Source organism: Zosterops lateralis, assembly GCF_965231275.1.
Source record: "Zosterops lateralis genome assembly, chromosome: 7".
Taxonomy (NCBI): domain Eukaryota; kingdom Metazoa; phylum Chordata; class Aves; order Passeriformes; family Zosteropidae; genus Zosterops; species Zosterops lateralis.
Genome location: NC_139767.1, coordinates 18,797,845 through 18,816,238, shown reverse-complemented (window position 1 = coordinate 18,816,238; position 18,394 = coordinate 18,797,845). Strand labels below are relative to the sequence as shown.

General features: G+C 36.5%; 1 protein-coding gene across 1 annotated transcript in view; it reads left to right on the top strand.

Moving 5' to 3' along the window:
• The window catches only part of MYO3B (myosin IIIB), a gene marked incomplete at its 3' end in the record, with an annotated part of 190,620 nt that overhangs the window by 130,429 nt on the left and 41,797 nt on the right, over positions 1–18,394 (top strand). Inside the window, exons 30-33 of the mRNA XM_083864590.1 lie at positions 83–163; positions 8,687–8,807; positions 17,001–17,064; positions 17,949–18,087. Coding sequence (XP_083720716.1) covers positions 83–163; positions 8,687–8,807; positions 17,001–17,064; positions 17,949–18,087 — 405 coding nt within the window. The remainder of the gene's footprint in view (positions 1–82; positions 164–8,686; positions 8,808–17,000; positions 17,065–17,948; positions 18,088–18,394) is intronic.

Genomic DNA, 18,394 nt, shown 5'->3' with positions numbered 1-18,394 from the left:
TGCAGCACATCTCTGACCCTATAGACTCCGTAGCACTTCCTTAAATAAATCTAATTTCCAGCACATGGTTTTGTATTTTTAGCCTGGAGAGGATATGAAGCTCGCAGGAAGTACAAGGAAATAAGGAACAGAAGAATTGATGCAGCTATACATATTCAGGCAGGTAATTAAAACAGTATTTCAATTGCCAACACCTATTTTTCTATGGGTAGTTTTGTGTGTGTCAGTGTTTATAGAAAAAAAAAAAAAGTCCAAACAAGCTATCAAAAACATTACTTCTGATTATTTTTGCTTCAGTGTCAAATAATGTCTGTGACAGGTATCAGGCAGTTTGGACCTTTTATAAGTACTTCTCTGAAAGCACAATATAGTAATTAAAAGCTGTGAAGTTAATTCTTGTCTAAAAGTGTAGATGGGAGACACTAGACATGCATTTCTCCGTCTTTGTTTGGAGCACTGATCTTGGCAGGTTGCCAGGTTTTTGTTTTGACTGCTTGCTGAGTTTGCCAGCTTTGACCAATCTTTTGACAATCTGCCAGACTCCTATGCAGCCATATCAATATGAATTTGAATAAACTTTAAAGAGATTATTGGAGGAACAGGCCCATAGGGCTGTGTAGTTCTCTAGTAGAGAGCAGAGTACCATATGGCACAGAAATCTAAGAACCAGTGCTGTGAATGCTGTGAACTCAATGGTGTTTTCAGATGCTGCCAATATGAAGCAGCCTCCATATGATGCAGTACAGTACACCTTCTCTGTCCAACTTCGGGTTCAAAGACTGTGACTGATAAAAAATGATTGTAGCTAATGTGTTTGCAGATATATCAAGATACCACTTCTGCCAGCTTCCTGTGCTACAATTCCTTAAGCTTTGTCACCTCTTGTTCTGCATCTTATAGTCTGAAATCAATATGAAAAATATTTGTTGTGACACTCTTGTTCTCAAACCATTCCCAGTGAATTCATTCATTTTTGTGTTGTCTAGTTTGCTACTCTGAAATTAAGCATCACTGTGACTTTCAGCAGAAAACAGAATACCATTCCAGTTACCGAAAGGAACAGAATATCATTAGGATCAAATAATAATTTTAGCTGTGCATATGTACTGTTATGTAAAATCATGAAGCTCTAGGTTAATATGCAGTATATTCTGTTAAATGGAAGAAATTTTTTCTTGAGTTACCAGCAAGTATTTAAGAATTGCACAAATACTCTCATTCTTCCTCTCCTTTGTGTTGTCATTTTAAGTTTGATAGCACATAGTTAGAGAGCAGATCTTAAAGTACTCAGACAAATTTTTAGCTCTTTAGCAAAAGATACTGATGTATTCTGCTGTTAGCACCCATGGGAGAGGTTCAGAGCTCTGTTGCTTCCTGCCATCTTTTAGATACTGTGTTGAACATGGCAGAGCAGAGGCAGTGGGAGTGAATTTGGACAGTGTTGGACTCTGGACCTAATGCTGGAGGAATGTTGTTAGTACTCTTCCCTCCAACACACACTGTTTTCCTTTGTAACCTGGCACTTGACTGTTTCAGTGATCAGCCTGGGTGAATAAACACTAGGGACTACAGGGTTAAGAGTGACAAAGTGAACCTTTGCATTAATTAGGCTGGCTGCTCCTCCTGTCTTTGGTACTCTAGTAGAATGGGAATAATAATAACAATAATAATAGTAATAATACTCAGCACTTTTCTGTCTGCCTTTGGAACCTTTTATCTAGGACTTCTTATTTGAAAATATTTCTTGTGCAGGTTTTCTCTTCTCAACATGCTAATTATTCTGTGTTTCAAATCAAAGCTTATGCTTGCTAATCATGGCCATTTTCCAGGTTTTAAAATACACTGACAGTTTTTGTATTGTTTACATAACATTACACAGTCCAAGTGCCTAGTGACAGGGAGACAAAAGGTACTCTGAATCTCTTCCTTCCCTACACATCTTACAGTGTGAGGGTAGTTCAAGGCAGCTTTCTAGTAAAATGGAATAGTCACCTTTGTATTTTTTTTAAAGAGCCATTTCGGGCAGTGAGATAAATTGTTTGCATTCCGTCATCCACATTAGCAAAACCTATAATTAAACTATATGTACTTCCCTCTCCTTTCCCTCCCCCCTGCCCCACTCAAGCGGGCCTTGGAATTTAGGAAGCATTTGGCTTACATGTTTCTACAGAACAGCGCATATTGAAATTTGTTTTCCTTTCATCTCTTTCCCAATAAAAGCAGCCGCTCAGCTTATCCCTTTAGCTTCCTCAGAACTTCCTTTCAGAATTCCCGATCTATTACAGCACATTCACATACCAGAAACAAGATGCCTTTTCATGCTGTCAACCTTTTTCATCTGAAATGTAAATTAATTCTTGCTGGTACGCTTTGACAGAGATCAAAGTAGGGGTATTAACCTTATTGGGCCTTCTCCTCATCAGAATCAGTTCCAAAGGCTGCAAGGGTAGTGTTAGGAGGCCAGTCTTCACTGTTATCTATGGCCCTCCTCCAGGCAGTCCTCTGTCTACAAGTCAGCATTTCAAAGGCGCTGATTTCTTTTGTAAATGACCTTATCATTACTTTAAACTGTGTGAAAAATGATTTGCCTGAATAATTCTTGCAGGATTATCCTGCTCATTTTAATTGTGGGGGGACTTCATTCAGGTTCTAGGATATTGTTTAAGTGGTTTTGACAGCAAGTGATCATAGCCTGATAAAAAGGAGGAACACAGCTCCTGATTGGAAACCTCTTGACTTGTTCAGATTGTTCATTTCTTGCGAGTCAGTCTTTGAGGTAGGCTGCATTTGCATTTTAAAAATAAACAGATGCCTTTCAAATACATGAGCTGGTGGTCTGGAGATCTCTGTGGGCCCAGCAGTTCACTATCCATTGAAGAAATGTTGGAAGAAAAAACAAACTTAGAAAAAAAACAACCCTCACAATATACATGAGGATAAAATTCCTGAGTGTATTATATTACAAGAAAAAAAGTCATTATTTCAGATGGAGGGAAACCCTCACTAGGAAACAAAATATTAGTGAATTTAAAATAAATGGGGAAGAAAAAGCTACCTTATTTCAGTATATCTACATCTCAGATTCTCAGAGTACACTGATATTATTAGACTCATGGCTCAAATGGTACACAGGGTAAACAAGGTCTTTCCTCCTACTTCCAGTCACACTTTCTCAAACTGTGAAGGTTAGAAAATGCTAGTTTTTAACTCAGAAACAAATTGTAAAGAATGATTTTGTGCTGTAAAGAATGATTTTGTGTTAAGTGTTTGAGCTGATGATACTTTGTACTTCTGAGTATTTTATTGTAATTGGAGTTTACAGTGTTTAATTCACATCTACATAAGAAGAAAAAAGTATTGTCAAATTTTTTTAAAATTATTTTGCCAGATTCACAGCTGGTTTAAATCAGTGTATATCCACTTAGTCGTCTGGCTAAAATGTTCCTTCATTGATTACCTCACATGCAAGTCTCATTAAATGTTTGTTTTAGAATAATTAGAATTTAGAATTAATTAGAATTTAAAGCAACAGATAATGCAATTATGAAAGTATGTTTTCTAGTTATAATAGCATGTATTTCCATGCAGTGTGACTAGTCCTGAAAGACTTAAGGGAGGATTTTAATCTGGTTATTTTATTTGTGAACTGACATTGCCAAAACGCCAAATGAGTGGTGCATGCAATTCATTTAGATCTGAGGTGACATCACTGAATTCATTTTAATTAGGTCCACTTTAGCCATCTGGAATATACTGTGCATCTCTGGTCAAGACTGAGTTTAACTATGCTTCCAGAGGTGAAAGGCAAATGACTAATCCACTGAGCCACTATCTCCTCCTCCAACACGTGCTCGCACACTCACCATATGTCATATTGTATTAGAAAATTCTTTATCAAGAACGCTTTGGGCTCTCCTCCTTAAATAAAAAAGTGATGGATGTTCAGAAGGAAGCATCCCCTTGTAAATTGCTTTCTTTCTGTAACTTCTGCTGATGCAGTGTTGCTCACATATCTCTTAACATGTACTTCTGGCAAAATTTACTCCATTTTAATTAAAAAAAAAAAAAAAAAAACGGACAGAGAACAGCTGCAATTTACTGGTTTACATTTATAATATATGTAAGCTTTTATTAAAAGCATTGCCTTCGGAACTTTCAGCAGCAAAAGTACAATGTTCATTTCTCTAGAAGGCAAGGAATTATTTTTTAAATATTTATTCATATATTTATTCATCTATTTGTATTACTATTTATGTGTGTTTGTGTGTGTGTACATGTACTCAGCTAATACCATTGTACGGGTCTAAGAATTACATAAGTAAAATGTTCCAAAAACTTCTAACTGCTTGATAAATATATCTAAAATTGTTTTCTTAAAAATGTTCTTGAAAATTACTCCTAAGTAGCAATCCATTTTAATTTTTTTATCAGTAGTTTTCTTTCTTTTGACTACATTGTCAGTGTAAAAAACATTAAAGACATATTTCTCCTAATCGTAGCTGAACTGATTTATCAAATTATCTTAATTTCACAGTCAAGGTAAACCAGAGTAGTTTGTACAGGCTGCACAGCTTTGGTTAACTTTACTCTCCCATCTCATCCTGTACTAGCTTACATCATCTGGTAATTCTTCATGTTTAGTATGTCTCTAGTAACCATTAAAGGCTCATATACAGGGAGTATTTCAGAAAAGTGAGGAGGCCTTACAGTTTTAGAGTATGGGGGTTTATATTCCATCCTCATCTCTGAGCTAAGCTCTGTTAATATTCAAATGTCTGATTTTTGAAGAGAAAAAAATGGAGACTATTCTTACTGGATTTCATGCTAAAATCAGGAAGGGGCAGGGTACGATAAAATCTCCTTCTTTTCCTTGCTGATACCAGAATTTCATAGTCATCTTCACTTTTTTATTTGACCAAGTCTCAAGATCAGAGACTGTGATACATGGTAACACCATGGATACATGGTGGTTAACAAGCCTGACACAGTTCAAGAAGCATTTTGGGCAATGCTCTCAGGCACATGGTGTAATTCTTGAGGATGGTCCTGTGCTAAGCCAGGAATTGGACATGATGATTGTTGTTGGTCCCTTTCAACTCAAAATATTCTGTGATTCTGTGAACTCTATGTCCAAGTGTTGATGTGCATCAGTGACACCAGACCTGATGACAGCCTTAGTGAGTCTTGCTAATAGTCAATGATTGTTACTGGTAGTTACTGTTTGTACTTGAAAATTCATAACTTCCTTCTCATAATGCTTCTGCTGGAGAACTTAGAAGGTTTTTTCCTGCTATTAAACATGTATCACCCAATATCCATCTAGAGAGGTGAAAGAGGGGATGTATTCATGGCACCCAACAAAGGATGTGACTTTATGCCTTCTACTGCTCATTAGAATTAATTTGGCATGGAACGAATAATCAGATTCATGGGCTCTAATTTCTCTCAGATGCTGTTAGTTAAGTTGCTGAATGCTCTTTTAACTAGACAAATTAAGAAAGTGATGTGCTTTTCCTAGCAAATCAACTACCTGCTCTTTAGCAAGCATGAGCTTTCACTTCTGAGTTGCAGTTATTTGCTATTTTAGGTGATGTTCCAGAATAAAAATATGTATGTGTAGAAAAAAGTCTATTTCACATTATTTTTTTAATGACTGAGAATTAATCCTTCTACTGTTTTAAAACTACTTCATCTTCTTTCTTTATAGTTCTCTCATAGACCTGTGATTGTTTAGCTTTGATCTTTTTACACTATGCTTCACAATTTGCTCTGTAATTATATATTTCCTGTGGGAATCAGAAGGAAAATGCCTGCACTTTTCCTATCTGGAATTGTGCAATATTGTATGTAATGTATATTGTCTTGGTATTTAGACCTTAAAAGTTTGTAACTGCAAGATGCCAAATTTCAGACTCCCTGAGGTAAATAGATTCTTGGTTTGCTAGGTGCTGAAACTGACAGAAAACTCTCTTTGTGTGAGAAATGATCAGTACAAGAAGTAAAAATTCATGTCCTAATTTGTGGCACATAAAGCATTTAACACCAAGTTACTAATAGAAGCGTTAAAATTAAGTTCAGTTCCTGTGTTGCTTTTCAGATCCTGTCATCTTTGGCTGTAGTGGTGTGGAACAGTGATATTTGGCTATGTAAAGATCAGGGTTAAAGCTACTGTTGCTGGAAAGTTTGGAATATAGACTGAATAAGGTGAAAATGAGGTGACAGCTGGTAATCATTCTTCTTCAATGATGCAGTGATTGTTCATGGAGCAGTAGCAACATGAGTCTGCTAATTTCACACTCTTTGAGCCAAGTGCTTAGTGTCAAAACCAGCACCAGTCAGTAATGCAAATTGCTGTGATGGAGCAGCTTCCCAGCCCCTCAGACTCCCCCAGTAGAATTCTCTGCATATGCATTTCTTTTGAAACATTATAGATCCTGTTAATAAATGTTGAAAAGACGCAGTCCTTCTAGTGCCTGATGAAGCTTTTGAGAGACTTAAAGAAGTTTGTTTACCCTGTACTTCAGTTGTTCCAGGAGTCAAAAGTTGGAAAAATACAGCCATTTACCTTCCAGATTCAAGGTAATTTGGAAGAAAGTTAGAAACCATCTTGTGGGAAGGTTATGTTGAAGAGGAGCTGATTTTGAAAATACCTATGGAAACAGAAGATAGGGCAAAAACTATGTTTATTAAATCCGACATAGCAGATTTTTACATAGTGAGTGGGGCAAAGACCAAAATGGTTATACTGACATTAGTAAGAGTCACTGAGAAAAAGAAAAACAGTGTTTAAATATAAAATCACAGCAAGTATCAGGGCTGATTTTATAGACACATCTGCAAAGAATTACTAAAAGCTGAGAAACTACTAAGGATAAAACTGAAGTTTATCTTATCAGTTCATTTCTTTCAGTATTTTTTAATAGTAGTTCATCGACTGACTGACACTCAGCATGTTTCAGCCGCAGAGAGGTGACGGCTGGCCAGCTGTCTCTGCTGCTGCTAGCAAAGTAGGAGCCTTGTCTGGTCAGTAGGGGATAGTTAAGGATTGGAAGCCTGATCACACGGGACAAGTGAGAGCTTGCCTCATCTCTGTCAGATGGGCAGACTTTCGTAGTTTGATTATTAAGGGAGAAAAGTTCCTCAAGCCTCATGATACCTGAGCTCTGTATTTGGTTCAACACCTCAGAATGCCGAACTTCTGTCACGCCTTCTGTAAAGTGAATGGTTGTTTATTTTCATAACCTTTCATTAAAAGGCAATTTTTGTTGCTTCTTATCCCAGAAACCCCAGTGCTTTCATAAAAATCAGAAATGTGAGATATCAAGAAATCTTGTTAATCTTTTGATCAATTTCTCTGTTCCTCAATTTATTCAGTATTTATCCTACCTCCTGGTTTCCTTTGGTAATCTACAATGATATTATGAGCTTGATCCTACATGACGTTGCCCTAGACTTTGTTTCTGTGCCTATCTGTGTCTGTAATACGTAATCCTGGATCCCAATGGGAGGACTGCTCTTCTCCTCTGAGTATTTAATCTTCAGAATGAATCGGGTTTGTATGCATTTAGTGTGCATAAACGCTTTTCCTGGACAGGAAACATTTTTTTCAAAAATCATAATATCTCCTCAGTTCCACTATTCTTTACATACTGTTTCACTGTTTAAACTGTAGTCTTGCTGGACTAATACACACATCCTTTCTCTCACAACCCTCAGCCTTATTCAGCAACTGCTTGTTGTACAGCGAAATAATGGCACTGATACTGTATTTACTTTTTCATTATTCACTCTTTTCTCCCCTTAGGTATTTCTACTTAAAATAATGCTTGAAGTAAACCTTACAAAAATAAATTTTAAAATTTTGTGAGTTTAAGTGTATATTGCAACCTTTTTATGCCTTTGTTCTAAGTGCAGTATGTATCACTATCTATGGTTTGTGCTGGAGCTTTATAACTGCTCACAGGTGTAAAAAATTCAAGATAAAACTATAGAAATAATTATGGTATTCAGGTACCCAAACCCAGAGACAGTCTATGGAAATAAAGGATGTAGATATCCTCAAAATGTTATTAATTGTCATTTTCTTTACTGTTTCATTCCAGTATATGCTTCCTACTTAATTTAGTATTTTTTCTGATTATTCTTTTCTGCTTCTTTTTTTTTTAGGAATGGTATAAATTCTAATGTCTATAAGTTTTTCATTGTTTTTATAGGAGGTATTTTAAATGTTTTATTATGGTTATAGTTAATTTAAAAAATAGGAGAAGACTGTGACTGAATATATCTGTCCCTGGCTCCTCACCCCACTATCCCACAATAAAAGAAAGTAAAGCTTCTGATTCTTTAAAATTATGACTAACTCAAAGGGAAATTGTGATTAAAGAAGTTGTTTTGGGAGTGATTTTCTTTTAATACATTCTGAATTGGATTCCTGTTTAAATTAGATACATTTTCTCTTTGAGGCTTGTTTTCCTTGCCTGGACTGTGCCAAGTGGTTAACAGTGAGAGTGTAAGGCCCTGTAGAATTTCTGGGTCTTGGTAATATTGCAAACATTGGAGTAACTCCTCTGGGGTGCTAAGTGTTCTTGTGCACTAATTCAGTAAAAGTTGGGGACGTGCAGGTCTGTGCTGCAGAGCCAGTTTCAGTTTCTGCAGAATCTTTCTGATTCAAAACTCTGTTTTTTAGCTTTTAGGGGATACATTGCTCGTAAAAACTACACAAGATTGAAAAACAGTGCTGAGTGTGTAGCAGATCCTCAGCTTACAGGCAGCTGCTCTACTTCTGATTTTGGCTGTGAAGAAGACTGGTAAGTTGAATCCTTTGCTATCTATTCTTTAATGAAAGTGATTTCCCACACAATAGGATCTGAAAGGAGCAGGTTTGTCATCATGATTCAGCCAGCTTTTAGAAAATCTGCTATATTCTGAGGATGACCATCCGTAGGTTAGCAAGTTCTCTCTCCAGCTTAGTCATCTCAGTGATCTCCCAATTAGTGGAAAGGTGCTGTTTGCTCTGGGTTGCTGTGCTGTTTTTGTGCACTTCTTGTGAGTACCCAGAATACTGTAGATTGCAGACAGAATTGTAAGTGCTCAGCATTTCAACATTCACTGCAGTGCATGTTATCAAATGTCCAAGAGTAGAAAGTTACCCTCTGTGCCTATAAAGCTCCATGCAGACCAGCAACAAGACAAGGAAAAGAGCTGTCAAGAGCAGATGGACAGGTCACTGACAGAAAGCCTAAGAATGCTGTAAACCATAGTGATGCTCTCTTTTTTTGAAGATAAAAGGTATTTTCCTACTTTAGGCAATGGATTCACTCCAGGCGAATCTTCCCGTGACACTTCCTTAGGTATGAGAGACAAAAGGGATCTGTTCGGTCTGACTCACCACCATTGTTCTAGGACGGGTGGCTGCATTTGCACGACTAATCCCTTTCATTAGTTTAAGTGACTGAGAGTTACAGGATCTCCCCTGCTGAAACCATTCTAGAGAAGTTAAGGGTTATTTCTTTTTTCGTGTATGCTCATAGCATTGAGTTTTGTTAACTTCCATGCTAACTCTGCTATATGCCCTAGAGCATTATTATAGAACTTTGTTCAGGTGTAACCACCTGCGTTCTTGCAGGTTAATAATGCTCCAGAGTCTTTCCCTTGAATCAAGTATTCGTTTCAGCAAGAAGAAGGTTCAGGCCATTGGACAAGGACTAAATAAATAAATAAATTGTTTTGGTAATGATTTTCAGGGTAAAGAACAAGCCACTGCATTTTACCATCACAGCTCTGTTTTGGGGTTGCTTGACTGCTCACTGGGGAATGAGATTCCTAATTTATGTTCCCGTCACATGCATGCAGCACCTTCTCCTTCTGTTTAAGTCTTTAAGGGATGTGTATCTTCTCATCTCTTTAGGGCTGTTGATGATCATGTGTTCCTTTTTCTCCAGTCTGCACTGATGGCTGAAAGCAAGAGCTAATAAGATCTCTACTGTCAGTTTTCTTTGGCATCCAGAATTATAATTATTTACAATGTAAATAGGCTTTTTCATCTGGATTTGTTTGGAGGCACAGAGATGCTTTAAACTTTTTTATTCATTTATTTCATGTATAGGAGTGGTTTTCTTCCATTTTTTGTGTTAAAATGTCTCTGGAACTCTTTGTTACTCACCTAACAGATTTGGATTTGGTACGATTTGGCATAATTGTACATTTTTGAGACTCACAGAGATTTTATTGTTTGGTTACTGCTGAGGTGAATCTGGGCTCTGTGAAGCACATATGCACAGCCTTTAATGACATTTAGCCACCAAACTTACATTGAAATCAGTGTCTAAATGCATCTAGGTATCCGACCTGAAGATGCCCATGTAAAATACATGGGCAATTCAGAACTTGCATCCGGTCCTGGTTGCAGTTTACAGTCAGATAGATAAATAAGTTCTTCATTTGCCTGTAGTTGGGAAACTGCCATTACTGCTGGCAGTTCTTCATCCAACCCAAACAGAAACTGCACATTATTTGCCTAATCCCATGCATTTCTCAGAATGACCTCAGGTTCCAGTGGTTTCAGCAAGGTTCGAAAATGTCAGTATTTCACAGGTAATGTTCAGAGCCCTGGGACTTAATCCAGTAACTTAGTTCCCATAAATCAAGCATCAGTTTTTTATGTAGCTGTTACTGGGCTGTTGTTTCAAGCACATGGCTGTTCAGTCATCCAGGAAACCTGTAGGAAACAGAAAGGTGCAGATACTTAATACAGTAGGTGGTAATCTGACCCTGGAGAAGGCAGCCTCACTGTGGCTTCACGTACTGTGGAACTAAGTATGGAAAATGAGATACTATTTTCTCTTAATTTTCTTTCATTTCTTCTAATTTATTTTTATTATTTATTATGTCTTTTTCTTTTTTCCCCTAACTGGTAATTTTAGAAAATGAGAAATGAGCTTAAAGGTACTAGGGATCAGAAAGCAAAATGACACACAGTTCTGTTTTATGCAGAGGAGTGTAACTTTGCAGTTAAATGTATGGCAACCTGCTGCTCTTTTGAAGATCTGTTTAAAAGCTGAGTTATAGTGTTATATATAAAGCACTCAGTTTTACTAAGTCGTGAATTTCAAAGTGTTCAGAAGAAATGAGCACTTAAAAAAATTAATTTTGTAGAAGAAATTGAATCTCTACACCTAGTTTATGCTCTTCAGTCAGTGAATGCAGGACATAAGCAACCTGAAGCTAATAAATGACATGACTTGCTAATTAAATGCACACATTTGTTCATTTAGCATTACATATTAAAATGTTTTATACATTTATATGCTTTTATGCATTTTTATGCATTTATATACTTGACTTGGTGATCAAGTCAAATGCAAAGCTGATGGTAAGTAAGGATGCATTGAGAGTTGGCAAATATCTCTGGTCTAAGTAGAAGGAGATAATGTACATGTTAGCAGGGAAGTGGCTTTGTCTCATTGAAAAAATATTTTCCCATTCAGTTCTACAAAGCTACAGAAGTGTCTGTGACTTCTACTGAAACAGGATCCTGGGAATAATTGTGCACCTGGGAAGCTGACACTAAATTTTAGTTATTCCTCAAAACCTATGCATGTATGAAACACTTGCCAAGCCTTTTCTTGACATCATCAGCCATTGAGAGGAACCTACAGGCTTCCATAGCATCAAGGAATGGAATCACAATTATTGTTATTTTAAAGTCAAACATGATCAACACATGAGTCAAACATGATTCAAATGAGTAAAATGAAAACTTTTCTGAGCCATTTTTACAGCAGCTGAATAGCAGATTTACCATTCTATATAGAGCTGAATAGGCACCAGAGAAGGGAGGAGTGTGATGGTGTCTCCTCTCTCACAAGGAGAGCATGGACACCAACCCTACTTAATGTCTGCCTCCACCTTGCTATTGATCATTGGCAGAAATCAAAAATGCTGCATTTTGTAATGGCATAGCTAAAATTCCAAGTTAGTGTTAGGGATCTTTTGAGCTAATTAGGAATAATTTATGGAGATGCGAGAAGTAATTTTCTAAAATATCATGTGATTTGAACTTGTTAGTGACAGATCTGTAGTGAATATATTTTTCATAAATGTTACTGCTTAGCAGGATAATCTACAGTTCAGTGACTAAGGACCTTAATCTATGCTACCTTTATCTATGCTTCTTGTTCAGACAGAGCTATCACTCTTAAATATCTTCAGATCCCTTTAGAACCCCATGAAAGTATCTGTAACCTTCATGTTCCACCATCATCATCTTTTCCATTTCCTTCCCAAAGGAAAATCATGTTAAGTGATACTGGTCTGATACTTCCCCTGGAAAACACTTACTGTATTGTTAATTGTTTTCCTCTGGCTCACTGTACTATAGCTCAATGACTGCTAAACATCACAATGGAAGTTAGCTACATGTACATGATCAGTGCCATTATACTGTGTTGTAATAGAAGAAAGCATTGTTTCCAAATACTGACTTTGTTACACATCAGTTGGGTCTGTGACTTTAACTGTGTGTCAGTGAGTATCCCTCACTCCTTGGTGTCCTTTGGAGCTCTTTGTATTAAGGGTAGAAGATACCTGACATTAACACCCGTTCACACTCTTGAACTGAGTTTGTTGTGATTTTTTTTCCTTGTATCTTTCGCTTTTTAGCTATTTGGTATCATGTTCAGGCTTTGGTCAGCATAGCTTCTCAAAAAACAGTATTTTTAGTAAAATTCATGACATTCACATGAGCCTTACAGGATCAAGATTGTATAATAGAGTCTGTACAAAGCTACACAGGCACACCAACTTAGATGTTTTAAAAAATATAGACAATAATTATCAGCATTTTTCTTTTCCAGAGGATGAATCCATGAGAAAGTCAAGTTCTAGAAATTGGTCTGTTTCTGCTCTCTAATGGCTTGACTGATGAAGCAGAATCTGATTACTAAATTTGTATCAGTACTAAGTGAGTGGTGGTACAAGGGCTTGAGAGGCTAGGATTTAAATTAGAAACAGTAACATGAAATGTAATGAACCATAGTATGAAAGTCAGTAGCATTGCGAAGTTTACACTGAGATGTTTACTAGCAGTGAGGATACATTCAACTCACATGGGCATCATAACATTTTCTCATCACTGTCAAGACATGGTTAAGGCAGTATATTAGAGACTGCCCTTGAAGAAAACTATCAAGTCTTTTGGCAACAAAAATGATCACATACCTCTGTAAACCATGGTAAAGGAAGATGTCTAAGGGAGATAAAAAACTAAGGGTCATATGGTGTCGTTTCTCCAATTATGAAAGGCTGATGTGAAAACAAACTGTTCTCTGTTGAGAATCAAGAGAGAAATAATGGGCTTGCATTGCAGCACTAGAATGTTAGGTTAGACGTCAAGAAAAGCTTGATGATGGTAAGCTGAGTTAAACCCTGTGTAGGTTACCTTGAGGAGTTTTGACAGCTCCATCGCTGCAGGTTTTTAAAATCAGGCTAAGCAAATGTATGGGGGGATAGGTATAGCTGATTGTTCTCTGAAAATAGGGGTGACTTAGATGATTTTTCAAGATTTTTTTTATGGTTTGTAACTACACAATGAACTGTAACATATCTGTGCTAGTGGGTTTGGCATTGCAAACCAGCTTTTATAGCATCATAGTGCCACCAGCTGTTGCAGCATCAGTATGGGGAGTAAGTAAAGAAATCAATTTAGAGGAATTCTCCATATGTCTGCTTTACTTGCAATGCCATTGTTGCTGGGCCTGAAAAATGAGTGAGGTTCATTTCTCAATGGTTTGCTATAGCTGGAGGCCCATTGAAGTAGCATACAGCGTGGATTTACCTGCATGGGCACTGGTGGATTAGCACGTAACCATAGTATCCTGTGTATCACTGAGAGGAGAGATTAAACAGGATTTCAGTCGCATAAGCACAAATTCATTCAGAAACTGGTTTCATGTAAATTCTCCTGTTTCATATGAAAGATCTTCTGTCTTTTGCTGTGGTTTCTTTGACTTGTTCTACAGCCTGCATCTTACTAAAGTGAGGTTCACTCTGTCAGTCAATAACAAAACCTTCCAAGAATTCCTTTGATTAAAAGGAAAATAAGGATAATCACTATGTTGATGTGTTTCTGTTCTTCATGGAGAGCTGATTGAAAGGGTCACATCTCTACATTTTAAACCTATTATTTTTCATCTTCAGAAGAATGCCATTGGGTCCTGGTGATTTATTCCCTACACCTTTCCCATACTTTCTCCTTGGGTGATTTCAGTTTCTGTCAAGATCACATTGCAATTTCTTGTATAAGTCATCTTTTAAATATGAATTTTCATTTCTTTCTGTAAGAAAAGCTGTATAAAGACATTCTGGTTTCCTTTAATAGCTTCACTTTCCTGTTTTTAATCATAGCAAACATTATTGCTTGTGATGGAAATAGGAAGTCTGCAATCCTTGTGGTGTGCAGGAGAATCCATGGACCAGATTCTGATGTCATGTGATCTTCTAATTACTTTACTGTTCATAAATTTAAATAGTTACTCAAGATTTTTAAAGGTGTAAATGGGAATTTGGGCACAATCTTCCAGTGTCATCTGGTTTTTCCCTCCCTCCCACCCCTTTGAATTTTTCATCTACCCACCCTGGAAGGATTGAATTTGTTCTGTTCTGTAAAATATTACTTTTGCAAAATTAATTGTATTACTTCTAGTAGAATATCTAGTAGTGTTTTTAACATTTTCAAAAACATTTAAATAATGAAAGTAAAAGTGCCATTACTCGTAAGGGCCAGAGTAACTCCAAAACTAGATGCTTTTTCTCCAGCATAAGATATTCTCCATTACTAGATTTATGTTACTATGGTTCAACTGCTTTCAATGCTAGGGATAGTGATTCTATGCACTATACAGATGTGTAGACAGACCTTAAGAATCAATGTTTCTTTCTTTTTCCAATATTTATTGCTAATGGAGTGATTTATAGACAGCCTATATGTGAAGACTGAGGCATATTATAGTTCAGTAGCTGAACAGTCAGCAGCAAATTGTTGAGTTGCTTGACTGAAACCAGGCACATGAACCCAGATCTGCACTTGATACCATGTTTTCAGAAGTCTTCCCTGTCACTTTGATGTTGTGGTGGGTTGACCTTGGCTTGCTGCCAGGTGCCCACCAAGCCCCTCTGTCGTTCCCTGTCTTACCAGGACAAGGGAAGAAAAATGCAGTGAAAAGCTCATGAGAACAGCTAGTAATAAAGTGCATACTTCTGATAGCAACAGTTATTCTGTGGAAGGATGGACTCCCTTGCAGCAAATATAACCAATTTAGGATTTTTTTAATCAGAAACAAGGCATCACTGGGATCCTGACATAGAGTTGGGGTTTAAGGACTTCCAAATTCCAGACACTGATTTTTCCTAGCTTAAGCCATACAGAAGGCAAGTTGCTGATTTTTACCTTTGTGCTTTAAACAATTATGCAAGGTTCTAGTCATGGCAAGGTTGTGTATTTTTTTAGAAGATGACAGAGATTATTTTCATGCTGCTTATTTAGATCCAGATGCAAACCACTGCAAAATCTGAATATTTAAATTTATATGATGATTCGGTCTGGTTTTGACATTGTAGGCCATTTGCAACATACTGATCTGACAGCAAATTTTGATTTTGATATCCACCACAGTGATTTTTTGAGGATTAGTCATCATTTTTACCTTGTCACCTTATTTGATTTATTTCCAGAAATACTGGGGGAAAGGGGAGTCCAGAATCTCAACAAATGCTTGAGAAAAATTTGGGGAAAAGTGGCAAGTTATCCAACCAGTCCCACTAAATAAATTATTATCTAATTAATATGTATACAAGATAAATAGTAATAAATAACTTTACAGATAAAATAGTATATGCACAAATGTCAAATACAGTCCTTGACATATGCTATATTTTCCACTTAAAGAAGTGCGCCAGTACTAAATGATGATGTATTTCTAAAATGGATCCCTTCATTTCCTCCAAGGAAAACACAAGTTTAAATCCACTTTACATTTTAGGGAGAATGTTGTTCTTCTCTTTCTTTGTATCAAAGAATAAAGGGGAACTGAATTTCTACTAATCTTACATGCAAGTCCAAGGTTCCCTCATGGAATTGCAACATCACAGAAAAGATGAATGTTTACTATGTTTATGAACTTCATTCTGTTTTGACAACAAAAAAGTCTTTGCTTTTATCCCAGTTTGAGGACCATGAGCATACCAAATAATTTCTATGAACCTCATTTTTTTTAATCCACTGAATGAAATTGGTAGCATCTTTTTTTTGGTATTGCCTAGCTGAAGATTCTGAAACAAATTCTGTCTGGGTAGACTTTACTGCGTAAGAAATCCATTGACTTCAAAGGCCTGACAGCAAGGATCATGGCCTGCAGAAGGTTTTTATGTTACTTTAATCAGCATTAATGAAGTAGGAGTTGGCCTTTAATATTTTTATGATGACATAATGTGATGGTAAAATAGTAACAGATATAGACAAAGAATCTAAGACATCTTACTTCTTGTTCTGTCCTTAACTCAAATGGCTTTAGGAAAACACATGTGTTTCACTTGTTCCTCATCTGTCAAAATTTGAGTGTCTAAGTTTGAATTCTGTGAAAAAAGCTTTTCACAGTGCTGGGAAAAAATATTTCATGTAAAATCTTAGCAAATAAATACATTACTTCAATTTCATTAAAGTCTCATAAACTCATTTTACACATCTGCACAGACCCAGAAATTTTTAATGACAAATTAATTGCTCATAACCTGTTGCTGTGTTTAACAGTATACACTTTCTTATAAGAGGAAATGTGACTGGTCTGGTTTTATTTTTCTGATTTGATTGTATGTACATATTTAGAAATTGGGGGAGGGGAAAAAGGGAAAATCAACAAAAAAAGTGTATATGCCAGTAAACCTTTTATAAGAGTGAAGAAATTACAGTGTTTAAACTATTTTTTTTTGTTTTTCTTTGCTTTTAGGCAGCAAACCAGTAACCAGTCTTCTCCCATTGTGCCTGATTTTCTTGACAAACAAACTGAAAAGGTACTACTGAGTTTATAATCTAAAACAACATCCCATTATAACTTCAAATTCCTGAGTCCACAGTTCTGCAGTGTGTTCGTGGCTGCTTGGCATAGCCATCTGAACATGAAACCGTTAGTGATGTTTTGAAGTCTTTGAGACAAAAGCCTGCTTGCTAAGAACTTTAGTTCTGTAGAGAGACAGGGAGGTACAGTGAATAAGAGAATCAAAAGGCTGGAAATTTGCTGCTGAGAATAAATGCTAGCTGCTCCCTGAGGTGATTTGTCTGTGCACTTCACTTTCTACAGATGTTAGAGACTCTTTTTTAGTAAGGACCTGAGGTTCTTTGGTAGCACTTTGATATCCTGCTCGAATTCAATATGTGAAATGGAGGAGTCGCTCTGTGACTTGGAGCACAGCATAGTCTTTGAAGTCTGATCCAATTTTTGCTGCTTACCATTTGATGTTGAAAGGATGAAATGGAGAAAATGTACAGTTTTTGCCAGTAACTCTGCTGAGCATATGTAAGATTAAAAAAACAAAATCCCTTGGATGATGTACTTAGAAATGTTAAGCAGATTAATACCTTCCTATAGCTTTTTTCTAAAGATACAAATTAACTATGAGAGGAAATCAGCATACAGTGCATGCTATGATTTAACTGCATGAGGAAAAGGGATAAATAAGTTAAATGGAAAAAAGTAAACAAATGTTTGTGACATGGGTGCTAAGTCGGTGTTGCTGAAAGCCACAAGAATCTTGCGTAACTTAAATCTAGCATTAGATGTTTCAGAGAGTCTTGGAAAATAACAAGTTTCTCTCTATGAGATCACAGCTGTAAGTTATCATGAGCAAGTGGAATCAATATATTTCTTATGTGCCTAAACCAGTATTCTTTATTCCAGAATAATTTGGATGAGATTTCTGCTTCTCCATCTATTCTAAAGCATTCATTTGAAACGAATGATTCACAATCAATTAGCCAATCCCACACAGTTGCAGACCATCAGTTGTCATGTCTCTTGACATCCGATACAAAAGGAGGTAAGAAATAAAATAAAGTAGTAGAGATATTTTGTTTACTGCTTGTAACCTACATGTAGCCAGCATATAACTTGCTTTATATATTGATGAGATTGTTTAACAATCACTTGAAAGGCAGGAAACGTAAAGGAAAGAACTTCCTTCTACACATTTTCACTCTGGAAATATGAAAAAGCCCTTAAGTATCTGCATTACAGAGGCAAAAGTAAAATGATTTTTTAAATACACCTTCTATTAAAAGTGTCATTACTAATCTCAAAATACCCTTCTAATGAAATCAAATCTACCTTCAAGAGCTTCAGCTTTC